The sequence below is a fragment of the Hemicordylus capensis genome, chromosome 6 (genome assembly GCF_027244095.1).
Source record: "Hemicordylus capensis ecotype Gifberg chromosome 6, rHemCap1.1.pri, whole genome shotgun sequence".
Taxonomy (NCBI): Eukaryota; Metazoa; Chordata; class Lepidosauria; order Squamata; family Cordylidae; genus Hemicordylus; species Hemicordylus capensis.
The window spans coordinates 167,591,645-167,611,489 of record NC_069662.1 but is presented as its reverse complement, the minus strand read 5'-3'; the positions used below and the strand labels follow the sequence as shown (position 1 = coordinate 167,611,489).

Genomic DNA, 19,845 nt, shown 5'->3' with positions numbered 1-19,845 from the left:
CTTAAGGACTACTAAGTTTATTGTCGCATAAGCCCTGGTAGGCCACAGCCTGCTTCACTGGAAGCATGAGGTGGACAGAGAAGATGGTGGCTATGTATACACGTGGGTATAGATCAGGGCCGCACAACTTCGGCCCGCTATCTGTTTGTGGACTACAACTCCCATCAGCCCTAGTCACAGTGGCCAATCGTCAGGAATGATGGGATGTGTAATCCAACGCCTTCAGGAGGGCCAAAGTGCAGCTACCCTGGTATAGATACCTGGGCTCCATTCGGACATCATGCCAAACATGGAACTCTGGTTCGGTGCAATGTCTGAACGGACTAACAGGCTGTGGTGCTGGTTCATTACTTGCGTGAAGCGGAGCGCCTCATGCCGCCCCTCCTCTTTCTTCTTTAAAACCACCCCCGCAGTTCCTCCAGATCTCTCCCCTTCCTTGACTTTCCTCTCAGGAATGAAAGAGGGAAAGCACCCACGGTGCCACTTCACCCTCCTTTCCCTGCAGGCCACTAGGGCTGGTGGTGGTGGTGGTACTGCTGAGGGCAGGCTGCCCCTGAAAAGTTGGCGTGAAGTGGCCCACCTCACCCTGCCTCATAGCAGGACCAGCCCAACCATCTACTGGCAAACCAGAACCAGAAACCATGGGCTCAATTCACAGAGCATGCAAAGGCGCATTGGGCGTGAAGCCCGTCCTCAAAATGCCATGCCTTCAGAGAGGCCTCACCCCCAGTGGGACTTACCCATGCAAATAATGTCTGAGAGGGGCGTGCAGGCCTGGATCATCACCTCGCTCTGGCTGCACTCCAGCTGGCAGCGGAGGCAGGGCTCCGAAAAGCTCTCCTTCTCCGAGTAATACCCGTCAGGGCATTGCCGGCACATGGTGTTGGAATTCGGGCCACATGGCTTTGTGGCCCCGTAGCCTTTTGGGCACAGCTGGCAGGGAAGGCATTGCCCGTCGCCTCGGCTTCCATTTCCAGCAGGAAGGTAATGCCCCCGGGGACAGCTGAAGGCACACACAGTGTCATTGACAGGGCTGCACGCGCCCCCCATGGGTATGCGGCCTGGGCACACGGAACATGGCTGGCACGGTTCTGTAGAGCTGGCGATGGAGGAGAATGTCACGTCTGTCGTGGAGAGAGAGAGACACATTAGCAGCCATTCCTAGGGAGACGGAAGCTCAATTCCCCAGAGCAGATGGGGCCCTCATGGATGGGATTCCTCTTGTTGTTCACACCATTTTGGCGGCCAAAGAAGACATGATGTGGGAGTTTTGTGACGACGGGGACTCCTGGCATCGGTTTCTTTTTCAAAAGTAGACCTGGGGATGGGATTTGGAGTGCATGTGTGTGCATACGCATGCGTGCCCGGGGAGGGACAGGGTTCAAACCCTCCCCCAGCACTGCAGCCCAGGAAACACATGCCCCCAAGCTCCCATTAGCCCCGGAAGGGAAGATTTTGCACATGTGTTCTTGCCCTCCATAGCTAATAGAATCTGCCCTTCCCAGAAGATATTTTAGGGAGGCTCTCCTGCATATTCCAACACCTTATGAGATTTGGTTGGTGGTGATACAAGAGGCGGCTTTCTTGGTGATAGCCCCCACTTTGTGGAACTCTCTGCGGAATGAAGTCCATTTGGGGCCCTCCCTGCCAGTCTTCCAAAATCAAGTAAAAATGTGGCTCTTCCAGAAGCCTTTCCAAACTGCCCCTACTAACTGAACAAAGAGGCATCTTGGTGATTCTCTTCTGTTGAGCAGGAGGAGATAAACTGGCCCTATCCAACCCCAGCACAGCATCCCTCCAGTGGCTGTTGCTGGTATCTGCCTTATGTTTCTTTTTATTAGATTGTGAGCTTTTTGGGGACATAAGAACATAAGAACAGCCCTGCTGGATCAGGCCCAAGGTCCATTTAGTCCAGCATCCCGTTTCGCACAGTGGCCCACCAGATGCCGCTGGAAGCCACAGACAGGAGGTCATGCCCTCTCTCCTGCCATTACTCCCCTGCAACTGGTACTCAGAGGCACCCTGCCCTTGATGCTGGAGGTGGCCCACAGCCCTCCGACTAGTAGCCATTGATAGACCTCTCCTCCATGAAGTCATCCAAACCCCTCTTCAAGCCATCCAGGTTGTTGGCTGTCACCACGTCCTGTGGCAGAGAGTTCCACAAGTGGATCACACATTGTGTGAAAAAGTACTTCCGTTTGTTGGTCCTAGACCTCCTGGCAATCAATTCCATGGAGTGACCCCTAGTTCTAGTGTTGTGTGAGAGGGAAAAGAACCTCTCTCTCTCCACTTTCTCCACACCATGCATGATTTTATAGACCTCTATCATGTCTCCCATACAGGGGATGGACAGGGGGCCATCTTATTTATGGGGGCAGATGGGCCATCTTATTTATTTTTTTCTATGTAAACCACCTTGAGAACGCTGGCTGAAGAGAAGTATATAAATATTTTAGTAGTAGTAGTAGTAGTAGTAGTGTGTACACACACACAACTACACACATATATATACATTAAATAAATAGTGTGTCTGTGTGTGTATGTATGCATATATAAATTTTCCGCATTCTGATTTTAACCCACCCACCCCACCTTTATTTTAAGGAACCAGCATTCTCAAGTTACATCAGATATATAGGAACAAAAATCTGAGGATTCTCAGGTATTAACTGTACTCACCAAGTATATACAGGTGAAACTCGGAAAATTAGAATATCGTGCAAAAGTCCATTAATTTCAGTAATGCAAATTAAAAGGTGAAACTGATATATGAGACAGACGCATTACATGCAAAGTGAGATAAGTCAAGCCTTAATTTGTTATAATTGTGATGATCATGGCGTACAGCTCATGAAAACCCCAAATCCGCCATCTCAGAAAATTAGAATATTACATGGAACCAAGAACACAAGGATTGTAGAATAGAACAATATCGGACCTCTGAAAAGTATACAGTGTACTGTGCTTGATTGGCCAGCAAACTCGCCTGACCCGACCCCATAGAGAATCTATGGGGCATTGCCAAGAGAAGGATGAGAGACATGAGACCAAACAATGCAGAATTGCTGAAGGCCACTAATGAAGCATCCTGGTCTTCCATAATACCTCATCAGTGCCACAGGCTGATAGCATCCATGCCACGCCGCATTGAGGCCGTAATTGCTGCAAAAGGGGCCCAAACCAAGTACTGAAGACATATGTATGCTTATACTTTTCAGAGGTCCGATATTGTTCTATTCTTCAATCCTTGTCTTCTTGGTTCCATGTAATATTCTAATTTTCTGGGATTGTAGATTTGGGGTTTTCATGAGCTGTACGCCATGATCATCAATTATAACAAATTAAGGCTTGACTTCTCTCGCTTTGCATGTAATGCGTCTGTCTCATATATCAGTTTCACCTTTTAATTTGCATTACTGAAATTAATGGACTTTTGCACAATATTCTAATTTTCCGAGTTTTACCTGTACACATAAAAGAAATGAGGATAGCAATAATGTATTTCCTGCACAGTCTAAATTATGACTTGTCAATATAATTTATGTATCTGAATTGTAAGGGATAGCTTCTTATCAGAGGAGTATTGAATTAAATCTTTTTTCAGGTCTTGAATATGAGAGTTTATTCCCATCTGTGAAATTGTGGAAAGGTAACCATCACTCAAGAAAATAATCTCCATATGCTGAGTTCATGGAACTTTTAATATGTGATATCTTATATTGAAGTTGCCCTGTTTCTTGTTCTCCTGGTCTTGTTATTGTAAATTATTGTTTTAGTACTGTTTTTAATGGACAGCTCTGAGCCACCTGAAGATCTTGTAGAGAAAGAGAGGACACAAATGGCTAAGTAGGCACTTCAGAGAGGTGCAATTTAAGTCAGGGAACCAGTGCAAGGGCAAATAACCCCTCCCTTCATCCCCAAACTGGGATCTTCTGCAGCTACCTTTTGAAAGAGTAAAAGGCATCAGGAGTTTCCATAGCATGTCAACTTTGGCACTCATGTTTGTGTATTTAGCTGGACCCATCCACTACTACAGGGGTTCTCAACCTTGGATCCCCAGATATTGGACTACAAATCCCATCACCCACAGCCACATTGGGGCTGTGGATGATGGGAGTTGTAGACCAACGACATCAGGGGACCCAAGGCTGAGAACCCCTGCCCTGCTGCTTAAAGTGGGTAGAAAACACAGAGTCAAACACATAACATAACCGAAGAAAAAGTACTAATACACCATAATCCTTGAATCGTCAGGGTTCTTTTGTCTACAGAATTTCAACGCTGCTCACCACCTTCCTGGAAGGCAGGTCAGCACTTCGGCCCTCCGATTCCAAATGGGGATTCCAAATGCTGAGAACGAGCAGCTAGCCTGATGCCAATGAGTCTGTCTGTGGCTGGAGCGGAATTGCTAGAACTAGGGCTGTGCATTCATTTCCAGAAGGAACAGGGCCTGGAGGTTAAGGGGGTCTATCAAGTTTGCATTCCACTAATTCTGAAGCAAACAGGCTGATCCATGGATGGGCATGGAAGGGGTCGGTTTTGGGAAGTGCATTTGGTGCCCATTCATTTTTGTTTCAAACCTTTCATTATTATTTTTTAAAACTATACTTCTAAGAATGGTTTTCATTGCTGCCTGTGTGGCTGGCCACAAGAAGAGCCGTGCACAGCCACTTCCTGGTGAGTGCCATCTTGAACACCCATAATAAGCCCAGATGCATTGTTTAAAGCAAGACACCCACATGATGCGCAGTGTTATGGAGGTGTAGCGCTGCGCTCCAGGACTTCTGAGCAAGTCCCAGTGTTGTTCAGAAGCAGCGGGTGTGGCAGCTGCGTTTCTGCAGTTCACGTCTGGTGGTAAGGCAGGACTGGGCTTTCTCTGTGGCTGCCCCAGGGCTTGGGAACATGCTCCCTGCTGAAATAAGAGCATCGCCTTCTCTGTTTGTTTACAGGAAGACCCTCAAGACTCTCCTTTTCTCGCAAGCTTTTAATTAAAATTAATTTTAACCATTTTAATTTGTTTTGTACTATTGTTTCTATTGTGTTTTATGCATTTTAATCTGTGATTTTTTAAATATCTTAAATTTTGTACACCGCCTAGAGATGTACATATCAGATGTACATATCAGGTATAAAAATATGGCGGGAAACGAACAAACATAGGAAGCTGCCATATACTGAGTCAGACCTTTGGTCTATCTAGCTCAGTATTGTCTACACAGACTGGCAGCGGCTTCTCCAAGGTTGCGGGCAGGAGTCCTCAGGAGTCCTCAGCCCTCTCTTGGAGATGCTGCCAGGGAGGGAATTTGGAGCCTAGATGCTCTTCCCAGAGCGGCTCCATCCCCTAAAGGGGATATCTTGCAGTGCTCACACATTCAAATGCAACCAGGGTGGACCCTGCTTAGCTAAGGGGACAAGTCCGGCTTGCTACCATAAGACCAGCTCTGCTCTTCCATAAGACCAGCAGGCCCTCTCTCTTGCTGTTGCTCCCCTGCAACTGGTTTTGACTGGCATTGTGCCTCTGAGGCTGGAGGTGGCCTAAAGCCACCAGACTAGTAGCCATTGATAGACCTGTCCTCCATGAATTTGTCCAAGCCCCTTTTAAAGCCATCCAAGCTAGTGGCCATCACCACAGCCCGTGGCAGAGAATTCCATAGGTTGATTATGCGTTGTGTGAGAAAGTGCTTCCTTTTGTCAGCCCTTGGCGATCAGTTTCATGGGATGGCCCCTAGTGCTATGAGAGAGGGAGAGAGGAAAAGGTCCTGAGATGAAGAGGGGAGGGCTTTATTGGGCCTGCAATGGGAGCGCGGGAGTGAGGAGCTCTACAAATGGCCTCCAAAATGAAAATGGTTTTTGAGTGCACACCCCTCGTTTGAACTGGAGAGGTCTTGGCGCTCACTGCACTGCACGAGCTCTCTCTCTCTCTCTCTTTTATTCCGCTGTGGTTACCAAAAGCCAGCCCAAATGGAAAGCTTTTGCAATGCACAGTGTTTAACAGCCAGCAGCATCAAGTGGTAAAGTGGTTTCCCCTTCTGGGCTGTACCACCTCAGGCTGTCTTTGGACCAGCTACATAGAGAGGAGGTTCTTTACCACGACGGGAGGTTCGAGGGATAATTCACCAAAGCAGGAGCTGAAGGGCGATTTTATGGAACCAGCAGAATCAAGTGGGGATGCTTCATACCCCTGACTGGGCGTGAGGCTGCATATATGAATACTTCCCATGTTCATTCACCCACTGTACAGACTAAACTAGCACCTCAGCAAGCAGGTGCAGCTAGAAACTCTCTCCGCGAGGAGCCAGTTGTCTACAAGGTGGGCTTTCCCTTGGCCCACTCCCCAGCTGCATTTAGGAACAGCCCTGTTCAAACAAGAGGACTTCTCTTCTGTGCAGTGAAGAAGGCACCGACTGCAGGGTGAGCGGGAGAAGCCTGCCACTTCCCACAGTGCACACACACACAAAGGACAAGCCCGGTTGTCGGAACAGGGCTAAAGAGCCCCAGTCTGCCTGGTAGACTCCGGGAAGGGCTCTGACGGGCAGTTCTGAATGACGTGAGCCCTGCTCACTTCTTCTGTCAAAGGCACGTACCACAAGCCACTTCCTAACCATACCCTGCATCTGAGGGAGCCTGTAGCCAGGTCCACTTGTAGAATGAACACATGTGCAGTCATCCACACCAACACTTGTGCATGCGCACAGACCGTGCAATGTCTGGATAAGGCTTCGGTTGGGCCTCCCGTCGTTCGCTCCCTTGGCCTTCCACACTTACTCTCTTTGCACGGCTCGCACTTGGTGTCGGTGCTGCCACAGGGGACAGAAACCCCATAGCCTGGTGGGCAGAGGCTGCAGCAATCCCCGCTGGAAGTTAAGTGCCCACTTCCACAACCCTGATGTGCCAGGACCTGAAAAGACAAAGGGAGAGGAAATCAGACGAGCCAAAGGAACCCAGGGGTCCTTTCAGGACTGGCATAACCACGAAACAGCAAGCGTGGCTTGTCCCCTTAGCTAAGCAGGGTGTGCCCTGGTTGCATATGAATGGGAGACTTGATGTGTGAGCGCTGGAAGAGATTCCCCTCAGGGGATGGGGCCACTCTGGGAAGAGCATCTACAGGTGAAACTCGGAAAATTAGAATATCGTGCAAAAGTCCATTAATTTCAGTCATGCAAATTAAAAGGTGAAACTGATATATGAGACAGACGCATTACATGCAAAGCGAGATAAGTCAAGCCTTAATTTGTTATAATTGTGATGATCACGGCGTACAGCTCATGAAAACCCCAAATCCACAATCTCAGAAAATTAGAATATTACATGGAACCAAGAAGACAAGGACTGAAGAATATAACAATATCGGACCTCTGAAAAGTATACAGTGTTCTGTGCTTGATTGGCCATCAAACTCACCTGACCCGACCCCATAGAGAATCTATGGGGCATTGCCAAGAGAAGGATGAGAGACATGAGACCAAACCATGCAGAAGAGCTGAAGGCCGCTAAGGAAGCATCCTGGTCTTCCATAACACCTCATCAGTGCCACAGGCTGATAGCATCCATGCCACGCCGCATTGAGGCAGTAATTGCTGCAAAAGGGGCCCAAACCAAGTACTGAATACATATGCATGCTTATACTTTTCAGAGGTCCGATATTGTTCTATTCTTCAATCCTTGTCTTCTCGGTTCCATGTAATATTCTAATTTTCTGGGATTGTGGATTTGGGGTTTTCATGAGCTGTACGCCATGATCATCACAATTATAACAAATTAAGGCTTGACTTATCTCGCTTTGCATGTAATGCGTCTGTCTCCTATATCAGTTTCACCTTTTAATTTGCATTCCTGAAATTAATGGACTTTTGCACGATATTCTAATTTTCCGAGTTTCACCTGTAGGTTCCAAGTTCCCTCCGCGGCAGCATCTCCAAGATCGGGCTGAGAGAGATTCCTGCCTGCAACCTTGGAGAAGCCGCAGCCAGTCTGTGAAGACAATACTGAGCTAGATAGACCAATGGTCTGACTCCGTATATGGCACCTTCCTATGTTCCTATGTTCCAAAGAAGACACAGTTCTTTCAGTCACTGGCTTGGTTATAGAAGGGCTTATGGAGACATTATGGAGAGGAGAGCTGGTCTTGTGGTAGCAAGCATGACTTGTCCCCTTAGCTAAGCAGGGTCTACCCTGGTTGCATATGAATGGGAGACTAGCACTGTAAGATATTCCCCTTAGGGATGGAGCCACTCTGGGAAGAGCAGAAGGTTCCAAGTTCCCTCCCTGGCAGCATCTCCAAGATAGGGCTGGGAGAGACTCCTGCCTGCAACCTTGGAGAAGCCGCTGCCAGTCTGTGAAGACCATCCTGAGCTAGATGGACCAAGGGTCTGACTCTGTATGTGGCAGCTTCCTATGTTCTATGTTCCCAAGATGCAGCAGCTCTGGACATCAGAGGAGTGCCACTCTCCAATTCAAAATTTGAGCCACCATGGCAGCAACATATCAATCCCTACATAAATAAATTGACTGCCGTTCACTGATGCTAGAGGGGCAAGAGCTGGTCTTTTGGTAGCAAGCATGAATTGTCCCCTTTGTTAAGCGGGGTCTGCCTCGGTTTGCATTTGAATGGGAGACGACAGGTGTGAGCATATCCCTTAGGGATGGGGCCGCTCTGGGAAGAGCATCTAGGTTCCAAGTTCCCTCCTTGGCAGCATCTCCAAAATAGGGCTGAGAGCCTTGCCTGCAACCCCTGCCTGCAACCTTGGAGAAGCCGTATCCGCGGTTCCTAGAGGGCTGGAGGTGACCGCGGAGGTCACTTTCGGCCACCATTTTGTCTCTCAGAGCGCAGGAGGAGACAGGAGGAGCCATTTTGTGCCTCATTTCTTAAAAAGCACAGACCTCTCCCTGCAATGTTTCACAATTTTGGGAGGCATTTTGCCCTTTGGAGGGCATTCCTGAGCACAGTGGGGACCCACAGAGCATGCCACAGTAAGTTCTGGGCCATTTTGGGGTCATTCTGACACTTACATTTTATTTTCCCCCCTCCACCCTGGAACCTAACCCCTCTTTCTCCAGGGACGGAACCCTCATGAGTAACGAGGTTCTCGTGTATCCACAAAGTTCTCTGCCAGAAAGTAACAGCATTAGAACACAGAACTCCATCCAGCACAACATGGCTCCCAGGGCTTTTTTAAGACTCTGAAGCCCAGGGTGTAGAACGTTCATTTGAAGCCCCCCCCTTCCTTGCCCCCACTTCTTGCTGGCTAACCTACAGTGCAGCATGCTGAGAGAGGACACTACGGTGGCACAGCAGTGATTAGGCACACCTTATGTTCAATGCTCATATGACGAGTGTACAGTATACACAGGTACAGATCTGTACACAGGTAGAGTCATCCATGTGTCAAGCTGAACGCAGGTACAGAAGTACATTTCCTATCTGTACTATGCACTGGAAGGACCTGCATCAAGGTTCACTTTTTAAATGAACACAGGTACAGTCATTCACACAAACATGTGTACGAGTGTACAGACAAGTGTACACTTCTACAGCATAATGTCTGAATTGAGTGTATAAGTTCTTGATCCTGGAGTTATAGCCGAGCGGACTTGTTTTACTGCCATGAATGGAAAGGTAGCGATCTGATCATTTCAAATACTGCACCATCATTTGGATGGGGGGGCCCCTCTATGTTTGGGGACTGGGGCAATTGCCCCCCTTGCCACTCCCCTCCCACAAGGCCCTGATGGCTCCCTGCTGCATCACCTGCACGAGTGGGGGGCAGGCTGCATAAGGCTCCCACAGGAAGCAAACAGACGGCTACTACCCAGTTCCACAGGCCACAAGCTTCTGGAACCTGGTTCATGGCACAGCCTTGGCCACCATCTTTCCAGATGCAACTTGAGCCAGAAACGGACTCAGCGTGGCTAACAGTGTTCCCGCTAATTTTGTGCATCTTTGTGTGGAATGAGTTTTGTTCTGGGCGGCAGTATTAAGGCACTGTGTGTGCAGCTGCATTCAGAGTGGGGCCTTCCTGAGTGGGATCTAAAATGAACTGAGCAGACATAAAAAAAACTTGTGAGCGCACACACATGCGCATGCCTTCGAGGGAACACTGGTCAACACTGCAGGGGAGAAAAACCATGGAAAGTAAGAAAATAAATTATGCAAATAGGCTCTATTTTCATAATCTGCACAAACTGCAGAAGTGCGGGCGGGACTTGCTTTTCTGAGAGCGGAATGTAGTTGGCCGAAGTGCAGAATTTTCACAGGCCAGAAAGACGGGTCATGCGATTCCGCCTCCAGAAACAGCCGCACACCACCCCTGACTTAAAAGAGACTGTGGCATGCTTCTTCTTGTGGGCCTCCTTTCTTGGCCTCCACCCCATAGGGTCTCTATTAATAACCTTTGGAATGCAGGCATGTCACCCGGTGAAACACCTCGGGTACGAAAAATGAGGCCTCCTCCATGCGACCCCCCTCCCCGGAGGAATCCAGCCCAGAAGCAGGCAAAAGGAGGTTGCAGCAGGCAGCTGGGAGGGGCCGGAGGTTTTTCCATCCGAGCCGTTAGATCTCCGGCGCACGGAACAAAACCGCTCTGTGTTCCTGGGGCCGCAGAAATGCTGCCCCCCCGGCTGCTCCCCTGTCCAGAGTCCAAAACCCTGTTCTAATTAAGCCGAAACTTGCCCCGTCACTCCCCTCTCTTTCGGAGGGAGACGATGATCATGTTACAAGGGATGATCCGATCCATGCTTTTTACACAGAAAGACGCCCCAGACCATTCGCCTCCGTCTGGTTTCATCTCCCTTGAAGAGGAGCCTCGCCTTTAAATATTTTCTCCTCTATGCCCCCAAGCCAAGAACAAAGAAAATTAATTGGCTCTCCACGCATCTGGAGATAGTTAATTATTACAAGGCCATCTTAAAGGCATAGCGGGGAAGCAGGCCGAAAGGAAAGGAGGGGGAGCAGGGTGCAAAGAGGCAGGATCCAGTTCCAGAGTGGGGCAGAGGCTGGGGCGGGAGGGATGCTTGGGGGGGGGGGCAGATTCACGCTCTTAACAGTTGGCCTGTTTTGGAGGAGTCTGCAAACACAGAAGGCAGCCCTGTCCAAGCCAAGAGGCGTGGAGAGGTTTCCACACCTCCAGAAACTGCCCATCCTGTTTGCAAAGGGTTTGGGGGTTGTTGGTTTTGAGGGGTGAAGAGGAGGTAGAACCAGGTGTTCAGACAATGCCTGTTCACCACCAGCTTGCACAGTCTGCATTCATGTTTGAGGCTGATCAAGCATTTAGGTCGGGATGGGCACACCAGGCCCGCCAGCTGCTGCTGAACGACAACCCCCAACATCCTTCGCCACAATGGTTTGTGACCGAGGGTGATGGGCATTGTCGTTCAACAACACCAGGAAGGCTAAGTTGGCCCACCCCGGTTCTATAACGGGGCTCCCAAGCCGTGGTCCTCCCGATGTTATTGAACTACAACTCCCATCATCCCCAGGCTGAGGATGATGGGAGTTGTAGTTCAACAACTTGGCCGGAGGGCCAAGTTTGCCTTCGGACCAAGGCTGAGCCACCCCCATTTTAACTGCCCCATTTGCAGGTGGGAAAAGTGGCAGGGTCATTTCAGGAATCTTGGGGAGGCGGGGGCCAAATGCCAGGCAAACGTTCTTGCAGTGCTGGCCCGGAGCCCAACAGCTGCTGACAGACTCCCCCCCCCCTCAAAACCCAGAAGCCACTTCACCATCACACGACATCAGCATGTTGCATCAAGGTAAAAGGGTTTCTGGGTAAAAAGAACAAAGTCAGAAACGTGCTTTTGCAGCACTGCCATGCAACAGCCACAGTGGGAAAGGGGGAGCCCAGGACTGTTTGGAGGTATGCTTGCTCCCCCCAAATATTGAGCAGAATGAACGGCTCAGTCCTAACCGGGACACATGGAAATGAAACACGACTGGCACTTGAAAGACCACACGCATGGCGTTTCAGACAAAAGCCAGCATAGAGAGCAGGACTGGCTAATTGAAGGCTCTCCAGTTGTTGGACTGCTCCTGTTGGATGATGGGAGTTGTAGTCCTACAACAGCTGGGCAGCCTCTGGTTGGCCAGCCCCGAGCCCCGCTGTAGCGGATGGCCTTCTGCTTCAGACCTTGCAGCTGGCAAGGTTTGCTTTGATCCGTTGGTAACAGGATGCTGGATTCTGCTGTTCCCGATACGCTTAGAGGAGTGGAACTCAAAATGTCAGAAGCGATGCTTCATCTGGAGGCATATTTTCAGAACGCTGAAGGACACGTTTAAAAGGATGCTAAAGCACATTCAAAAGGGGTTCCTTTCATTTTTAAATCTGGTATTTTCCATTTATTTTAGGGAGCGTGCGGGTCTGCAATTATATACTTTGAAAACTAGCAATTATTTTAAAACTTCGGTGTGATGATATTGGCCTGTGGCCATAATAAAGGATTGGATTGGATTAAAACTTACCCAGCCTCCAAATACCAGTTGCAGGGGAGTCACAGCAGGAGAGAGGGCATGCCCCTTTCAGCTCCTGCCTGTGGGCTTCCCAGGGGCATCTGGTGGGCCACTGTGTGAAACGGGATGCTGGACTAGATGGGCCTCCTTGGGCCTGATCCAGCAGGGCTGTTCTGATGTTCTAAACTGTTGTTGTAAGGGCAGCTGCAGAGTCCTTCACACCCTTTCTTCCTCTCCATGTTCCGCCCTCTGCTTTTTCCAGCTCCAGGGAGCAGGATCAGTGGTCAGCAGGAGAAGGAAAAGTGGTGGGGATAGAAGAAGTAGTAGCAGCAGCAGGAAGGGCACAAACACTGTCATAATCACCACCACCACCAGTGAGGAGTCCCCACTCCCCACCCACCTGCCCTGAAACGGGGGGCAAAGCAGGAAGTTGGAGGCAGCAGGCTGGGGAAGGTAGCCAATTCACAACCTGGTCCCACGACGACGTTTAGGGCTATTTAGAATGGCCAGTTAGCCATTGGCCACGCTAGCCAAGCAGAAATTACGTATGCTGAGGCAGTCTACGAGGCTTTTCTCGTGATCTGTGAGAAGAGCCAAGAGGGAGTTTGCGAGGAGAGTGGGCTAAGCCCGCTCTCCCTGCAGACGAGCAGACAGTCTGCTCTGGGCGGCCGCAGCGGGCTGGGGAATTCGGGCACCACGCGGACCCCGGAAGCTCCAGCATGCCCTGCTTTTCCGCCTCCTGGTCGGGGGTCTCCTCGTGAGTAGCCACGGCGCAGAGCCACACCGTGGCAATTCACAAGCAGAAAAACTGGGTTTGCAGAGCGCTTTAACGGCCGGGCTACTGAAACGGGTGACCTGCTTAGGAGCCACCGGGCTCGCAGCCAAGCCTGGTGGTTCTCACGATGGGAGGAAGTCGGGCTGGCCTCCACTAGCCCGATTTCCTCCCAGCGTGTGAATAGCCTCTGCCTCTGAGTACCAGATACTGGGGGCTGTTTCTTGCATACCCTGCTTGTAAGCGTCAAGGAGACGCTGAGGAGGGGGGTGCACTGCTGGAAACCGAAATGGTGGCCTAGCTCTGACCCATTCTGGTCTGATCCAGCAGAGTTGTTTATGATGTTCTCATCATTCCCATGTAAAATCCAAACCCTGTTTAAATGCCTGCTTTGGAAAGAAGCCTTTGTCAGATGAGGACCCTTGCAAGACAGTATTCTCCCAGCTTAAAAATAAAGAAGAGAGACGGTGCTCATGGCTCCAGCCATCCAAAAGGCTCTCTGCCCGAGGATTCCCCTTCAAGGAACTGGGGGTGTTTAAGTACTCACAGGCAGGGTTACTGGAGAGCCGGGGTTCATTAATTGCAGCCCAGCGCCTGGAGATGCTGAGATAAAAGGGCTCCGGTTTTATTAACAGCTTGGTGTGTGGCTTTGTAACCCGGAGGGGAAACTCGCCCTCCATACCACACACAAAAGGACTCCCGATGAAGCTGCCGCACCCTCATCTCTCCTGGCATTTTTAAAAAGCTGTACTTGTCGAACCAGTCTCCTAAACTTTCATCTGCGCAAAGGAAGAGAAACGGTGCTCAGCATACGACGGGGTTCCCAACCTTGGGTCCCCAGGTGTTGCTGGACTACAGTCCCCATCCTCCCCTGACATAACTGTGGCTGGGGGTGATGGGAGTTGTAGTCCCATGGCATCTGGGGGCCCAAGGTTGGGAAGCCTGACATAGGAGAACCAGCCCCTTGTTTCCCTTCAACGGGAGGGTTCCAATCCCTCCAGAGTCTGTTCAACCGCCGAAAATCCAAAGGGGCGAATTCTGTATCCTGGGACGGCGCAAGGGGCACAATATTATCCAGACACCAGGACTGGGACCAGAAGTGGGTGGTCAGGTTGCATCATGAAAACCCACCTCATCCCCAAGTCCCTTGCACAACATTCTTTGGGGCAGGGGCAGCCGGCTCATGAGGCGAGGTGAGGCAGTCACCTCAGGGGGCAGGTTACACCAGGGTGCCAGTGGGGAGCCAAGACGCCCCCCACTGCTGCCACCAGAGCAGCTCTTTGGGACTGATCTGACCCACCCGACACGCTCTGCAGGGGAGGTGCCTTTCCTCCCCTTCCATGCAACGCTTGCAAGAAGCATGAGGAGCGAAGAGGGGGTGACTAGCTGGCCTGTGTCCCTCCTCCCCACCCTACTTCCAACGCTGGCAAGGGGGCTGCCCCCCACCAGGAATGTGGGGGGCAAAGTAGCATTTTGCACCCTGCCTCAGGCGCTGCAGTGCCTTGGGCTGCTCTGCACTGGGGCAAAATGAAAGCGCTGGGGGTGGCAGGCTGTAGCCCTCACCACGTGTGTAGATGAGAACAGCTGCCAAGAGCCTCAAGAACACAGGAAGTGGCCTTCTACCGAGTCAGACCCTTGCTCCCTCTCGCTCAGTATTGCCTCTGCACAGACTGGCAGCGGCTTCTGCAAGGTAGCCGGCGGGAGTCTCTCTCAGCCCTCTCGTGGAGATGCTGCCAGGGGGAGAGAGGATTGGGGACCTTCTGCATGCAAGCAGGCAGGTGCTCTCCCCAGAGCGACCCCACCCCCTACAGGGACGGTCTTCCAGTGCTCACACATGGAGTCTCCCATTCAAATGCAAGCCAAGTTTGTGGGTCGAAAGACACTTCTGGGTGGGGGGGGATGTTGGGATCCATGCTTCACCTGGGGGCATCTTTTCAGAACGTTGAAAGGCACATTTGAAAGGATGCTGAAGCACATTCAGAAAGGGTTTCTTTCATTTTCATATGCAGAGCAGCTTTGGGGTTCCAGTCTGGAATGAGGGGATGGGGTGCTGCTAGCGCAGTGGTGGAGCCCCTGCTCTGCATGCAGAAGGCCCCAGGTCCAGTCCCTGGTGGCAGCATCTCCAGGAAGGGCTGGGAAAGACCTCCTGCTTGAAACCTTGGAGAACCTGCTGCCAGTCAGTGTGGAGCGTCCTGAGCAAGATGGGCCAAATGGCCATGGAATGCCTTGCCTTGAATCTCCAAATGGCCAATGGCCGTTCGGGAATTCCATGCATCCCAGTTCCAGGCACTGGGGAGGAACCAGGGCATTTCAGTGGGCATTTCCTGGCATTCGTTTTAGGCTGAGGCTGCAGCTCAGTGGGAGAGTATCTGCTTTGCATGCAGACGGTTCCAGGTTCAATCCCTGGCAGCATCTCCAGGTAGGGCTGGGAAAGACTTCTGAAGCCTTGAGGAGCTGCTTCATAGGAACACAGAAAGCTGCCCTATACGGAGTCAGAAGCTTGCTCCATCTAGCCCAGTATTGTCTTCACAGACTGGACCAATGGTCTGACTTGGGGTAAGGCAGCTTCCTACATCCCTGTGTAACAGACGGTGGTGCCTTGAGACTGATTGCATGGAGATTTGCATCAGAGGCTGGTTGCAGGGCCCTTTAAAAAATTCCCTCCAAGTTCTCCAGCTCCTGAGGAATTTGCCTTTCAAATACTTGGGTGGATCCATCATGCAAAACACTTGGAGATGAAAGATGCTTGAGAAATGGAGCACCTTATTAGGAATGCCATTCTTACCACACCTCCCACAGTCCTCTCTCTCCCCTCCTCCACCCAGAAACGAAGGCTGTGTTCATACTAGCAGCCCCCCACATCCCCCAGAGTGGGGGCTTCTTCCTTCTTTTAGCCACCTCGCTACCCTCCAGAGCCCCCCCCCCGCTCTTGGATGGCAACTTGGGGACCAACTGGTGGACCACACTGGACTCAGTAGGCTTCAAGTGCTGAGCCCAGCACTAAAGATCTGACCACTGGTTGGCTGCTGAAATGACCACAGTATCAGCCTCCCTGGGACCAGAGGGCCTTGCACTCTCTTGACCCAGCTAGCTGGCCTACTGCGAGCAAACGCTGGCCAAACGAAACAAGATTGGCCCCCTTGGTGGTCTTTTTCAAAGAGAAGCCCTTGGGAAGGGGTGGGGTGGACTGGAGCCACAGAACAGGGGCAGGGGGCAGTTTAATCCCTTGCCCTCGCTCTGGGTCCCCGACAAATCTCCTGCCTCGAGTCAGGGAGGTGGCAAACTCACAGGCGGGATCTAGGCAGGTAGGCAGAACAAGCAGGGTGGTCTGAGGCAGACAGGCTGCAAAAGCCCAGGGGGAATCTGACGGCTCTGGCAACAGGCTTCACCCCATGATATCATCACCCCCAATGCCCCACAGGGCACTTGGCACCGTGATTAATCCAGCCCTGTCTGGAGGCGGTGGTTTTGGGATGGGTGACGAGAAAATGACCGTGGACGGCAGGTCACCACAAGTTCACCAGCACTGAGCTTCCAGCCCTGGTTTCCCTTCTGGTTTTTGAAGCAGTTCAGTTGGGGTTCCACAGTATCCAAGAGCTGGGGACAGGCACCTTTCGGGGGGGGGGGAGGTTCCTGCTTCCTTCAATGAGAAGGAAGGACATCACCACCCCTACACAGACACATGACCAAAAGGCACACATGGCCTTTTGGTCATGTGTGCTTGCTTGCACATCCTTTGTCTCAATTTCCATGAGTATGGGGTATACTCGTGAGTCCAATGGGACTCTTCTGGTTGAATCTACGAAGCTGTGCATCTTGCCCAGTATTGTTTACGCCAGGGTCCCCAACCTGGGTCCCCAGATGTTGTTGGACTACAATGCCCTTCGTAGTGGCCTTTGGCCATTGTGGCTGGGGGTGATGGTGGGATGTTGACCCATAGTGGGGACCCCTGGCCCATGCAGGCTGGCAACAGCTCTGCAAGGTTTCTGGCAGGCAAAGACCTCTCCCCCGCCCACAATCTGCTACCCGAGTGACTTTCTAAAGTGGAGATGCCAGGGACTGAGGCAGGGTCCTGCATCATGCAACCCTCATGGGCTTGGGGGTCCCTTCTAGCACTCTCTCTCCTGACTGAGACATATCCTCCTGCCTACTTCAGGAGGGGGAACGAGAGTCCCCCGCAAATGAGCATGGTCTTCTGACGCATTGGCATCCAAATATGTTCAGCCTAGGAAGCCTCCCACTCACCCTGTGCTTGCACAGCCAAGCTAGATGAACCAGGTGGGTCCTGCAGGATGCTTTCCAACTTGCAAGGATTCTGCCCCACAAAAGGCAGCTGGATAGAACGCCAAACGGCTGTAAGGGAAAGGCCACAGGGGAGCCAGACATTGCCACTGCAGCATTCCCGGCTGATTCACTATTTTCAATCGGGGTGCACGGCTAATGCACTGGAGGACGGTGAGGCTATTCTCACGCACACTGGAAACCAGCCTAAGGGAGCCCAGCCCAGGTTTCCAGTGTGCACGGCTCCCAGTGGTAAGTCTGCTTAACTCCCTCCCCCTTAAAACGAGCGGAGTGGAGCAAGCACTCCGCTAACCCCATTTGTCTGATTATGTGCCACCGTGGCTTGGCGACTCATGAGGAGACCCCCAACTGGGAGGCTACAACAGGCCTCCCAGCGTCAGGGTGGGTGGCCGGGCTCCCGAGAATGGCCCACGCACTCTGGGAAGCCCCCGATCCCTGCCTCCCCAACCGGCTCCGGGAACCGTGTGGGCGGCCAATCCAGCCACGCAGGGTGACCTGCCTGCTCGTGGTGGGGGAGAGTGGGTCAAGCCCGCTCTCCCTGCAGAACCCTCTTAGGGTCTCCACACTGCTCAGGCGGAGAGTCTTCGTGACTGACTGAGGGAGGGAGGGCAGTTTGGAGCGGATGTATAGCAGGAGACTTACAGTGACTTAAGCAAGGGAGGGGTACCTGCCCTACAAGGAACGTACAGTAGAAACTGAGGCCAAAGTAAACTAGAATTCTGCAACAGGAACTCCAGGCAGCTTTTTCTTATTCAAAAAGCACCTGTGGAGGGAAAGGGGGATTTGGATCAGGGCTACGGCACAGGAGGAGGAGGAGGGGTCTAACCCTTTCCTCCCGCATCAAAGTCCTGATCCAAATTGGCCCACAAAAAGTCACGCCGGGGAAAGCTTGTGGCGCCTGTAAGTTTTCTCCTCCGTGGCTAATCACAACTTCTGAAGTTGGGGAATCAGCATCAAGACACAGAGGGAGGGTGATTTGCAAGCAAACAGGGATCTAACCCTTTCCTCCCACAAATTCTGCCCTCCAGATTCCATCGATATTAGTCATGGAGGGCAAAACGTACAGGTGTGGAAAGGTGCTGTGGCATGAGCCTAATAGTTAGACCCCACACCAATAGTTAGACCCCACACCATGGCCCTAATCCAAACCTTGCTCCCTGCTTTTGAAGAAAGGAAGAAATGCTAGCCCTATTCAGGCATTATATTGTACGTGCATACAGGGGTCTATGCAGATGTTTATGTATGTATGTGAATGACTGGACATGCATTCATTTTAAGACTGACCTGGGTATGAGTCCCCTCAAATGCAGGCTACAGAGAGAAAGTGGACGTCAGTACGTGCATTGAACACAGTCCACATACAGAACTGCATGTGCATACAGTTCCATGCGTACATGCACTGCATGAGATTGTGCATGCCTTGAACATAATATCTGAATAGAGCTCCTGGGAGTTCCAATCATGTAACTCTGACACAAGGCCTACATTAGCCCTTAGCGTGTGTGTGGGGGGTGGGGGGTGGGGATGACTCTACACCCCAACACAGACACTTTTTTTAAAAAAAAGCACCCAACAGAAATGTCTCCTTTTTGGTGAAGATAATGGTTTCCTGCCCCAGGCACAACACCAATAAACCCAGCTGTCCTACAGAGTTGTTAAAAAGAACCCAGCCTTGCTGCTCCATATAAAAGAGGATATTTTATCCTCGCTTGGCTGCAAGGTTTCGTGTTTTGTCCTTCCAAAAGATAAATGGAGACGCAGCTGTAGCTTGTAATCTGAGCAAATTGGCTGTGTAGGCATAGCCCAGGAGAAACTCTGCAGTATGCTTGAATCCCACTGAAAAGTCAGGGCGAAAGTACACAACCACATCAGCTTGTGCTCAAGTGTTCATCTGCATTTGGACTTAGGAATGTATATAGGTTTTCTGAGCCATGCCGGCGCAGATGACTGTTTTCAATGACTGTTCAAGGCCATCACCGGCATATATGACAGACAAAAGAAAGTCTTTCAACACACAACATATAATTTGCTTATGGAACTAACTTTGACAAGATGTGATGACAGCGCAGATGGCTTTCAAGATGGATGAGACATGTTTTTGGGGCAGGGAAGGTCAGCAGCTTCTATCATGACAGCTCAACTGAGCCTCCATGTTCAAGGCACTTCACCTCTGAATACCAAACCGCAGCAGAAGAGGGTGATCTCTTTGGAAGTGTTCTGTCTTGCTTTCTCTCAGTTCAAAAACTGGTCAAAGTCGCGAACAACCACCATGACAAACCACGGCATATTACAACAATGAAATGCACTCCACAAAACTAGAAGACCCTGC

General features: G+C 51.1%; 1 protein-coding gene across 1 annotated transcript in view; it reads right to left on the bottom strand.

Moving 5' to 3' along the window:
• Window positions 1–19,845, bottom strand: part of LOC128328711 (tumor necrosis factor receptor superfamily member 16-like) — a 63,109-nt gene that overhangs the window by 14,895 nt on the left and 28,369 nt on the right. Inside the window, exons 2-3 of the mRNA XM_053258738.1 lie at window positions 6,766–6,898; window positions 741–1,124 (exon numbers count right to left, since the gene is read on the bottom strand). Coding sequence (XP_053114713.1) covers window positions 741–1,124; window positions 6,766–6,898 — 517 coding nt within the window. The remainder of the gene's footprint in view (window positions 1–740; window positions 1,125–6,765; window positions 6,899–19,845) is intronic.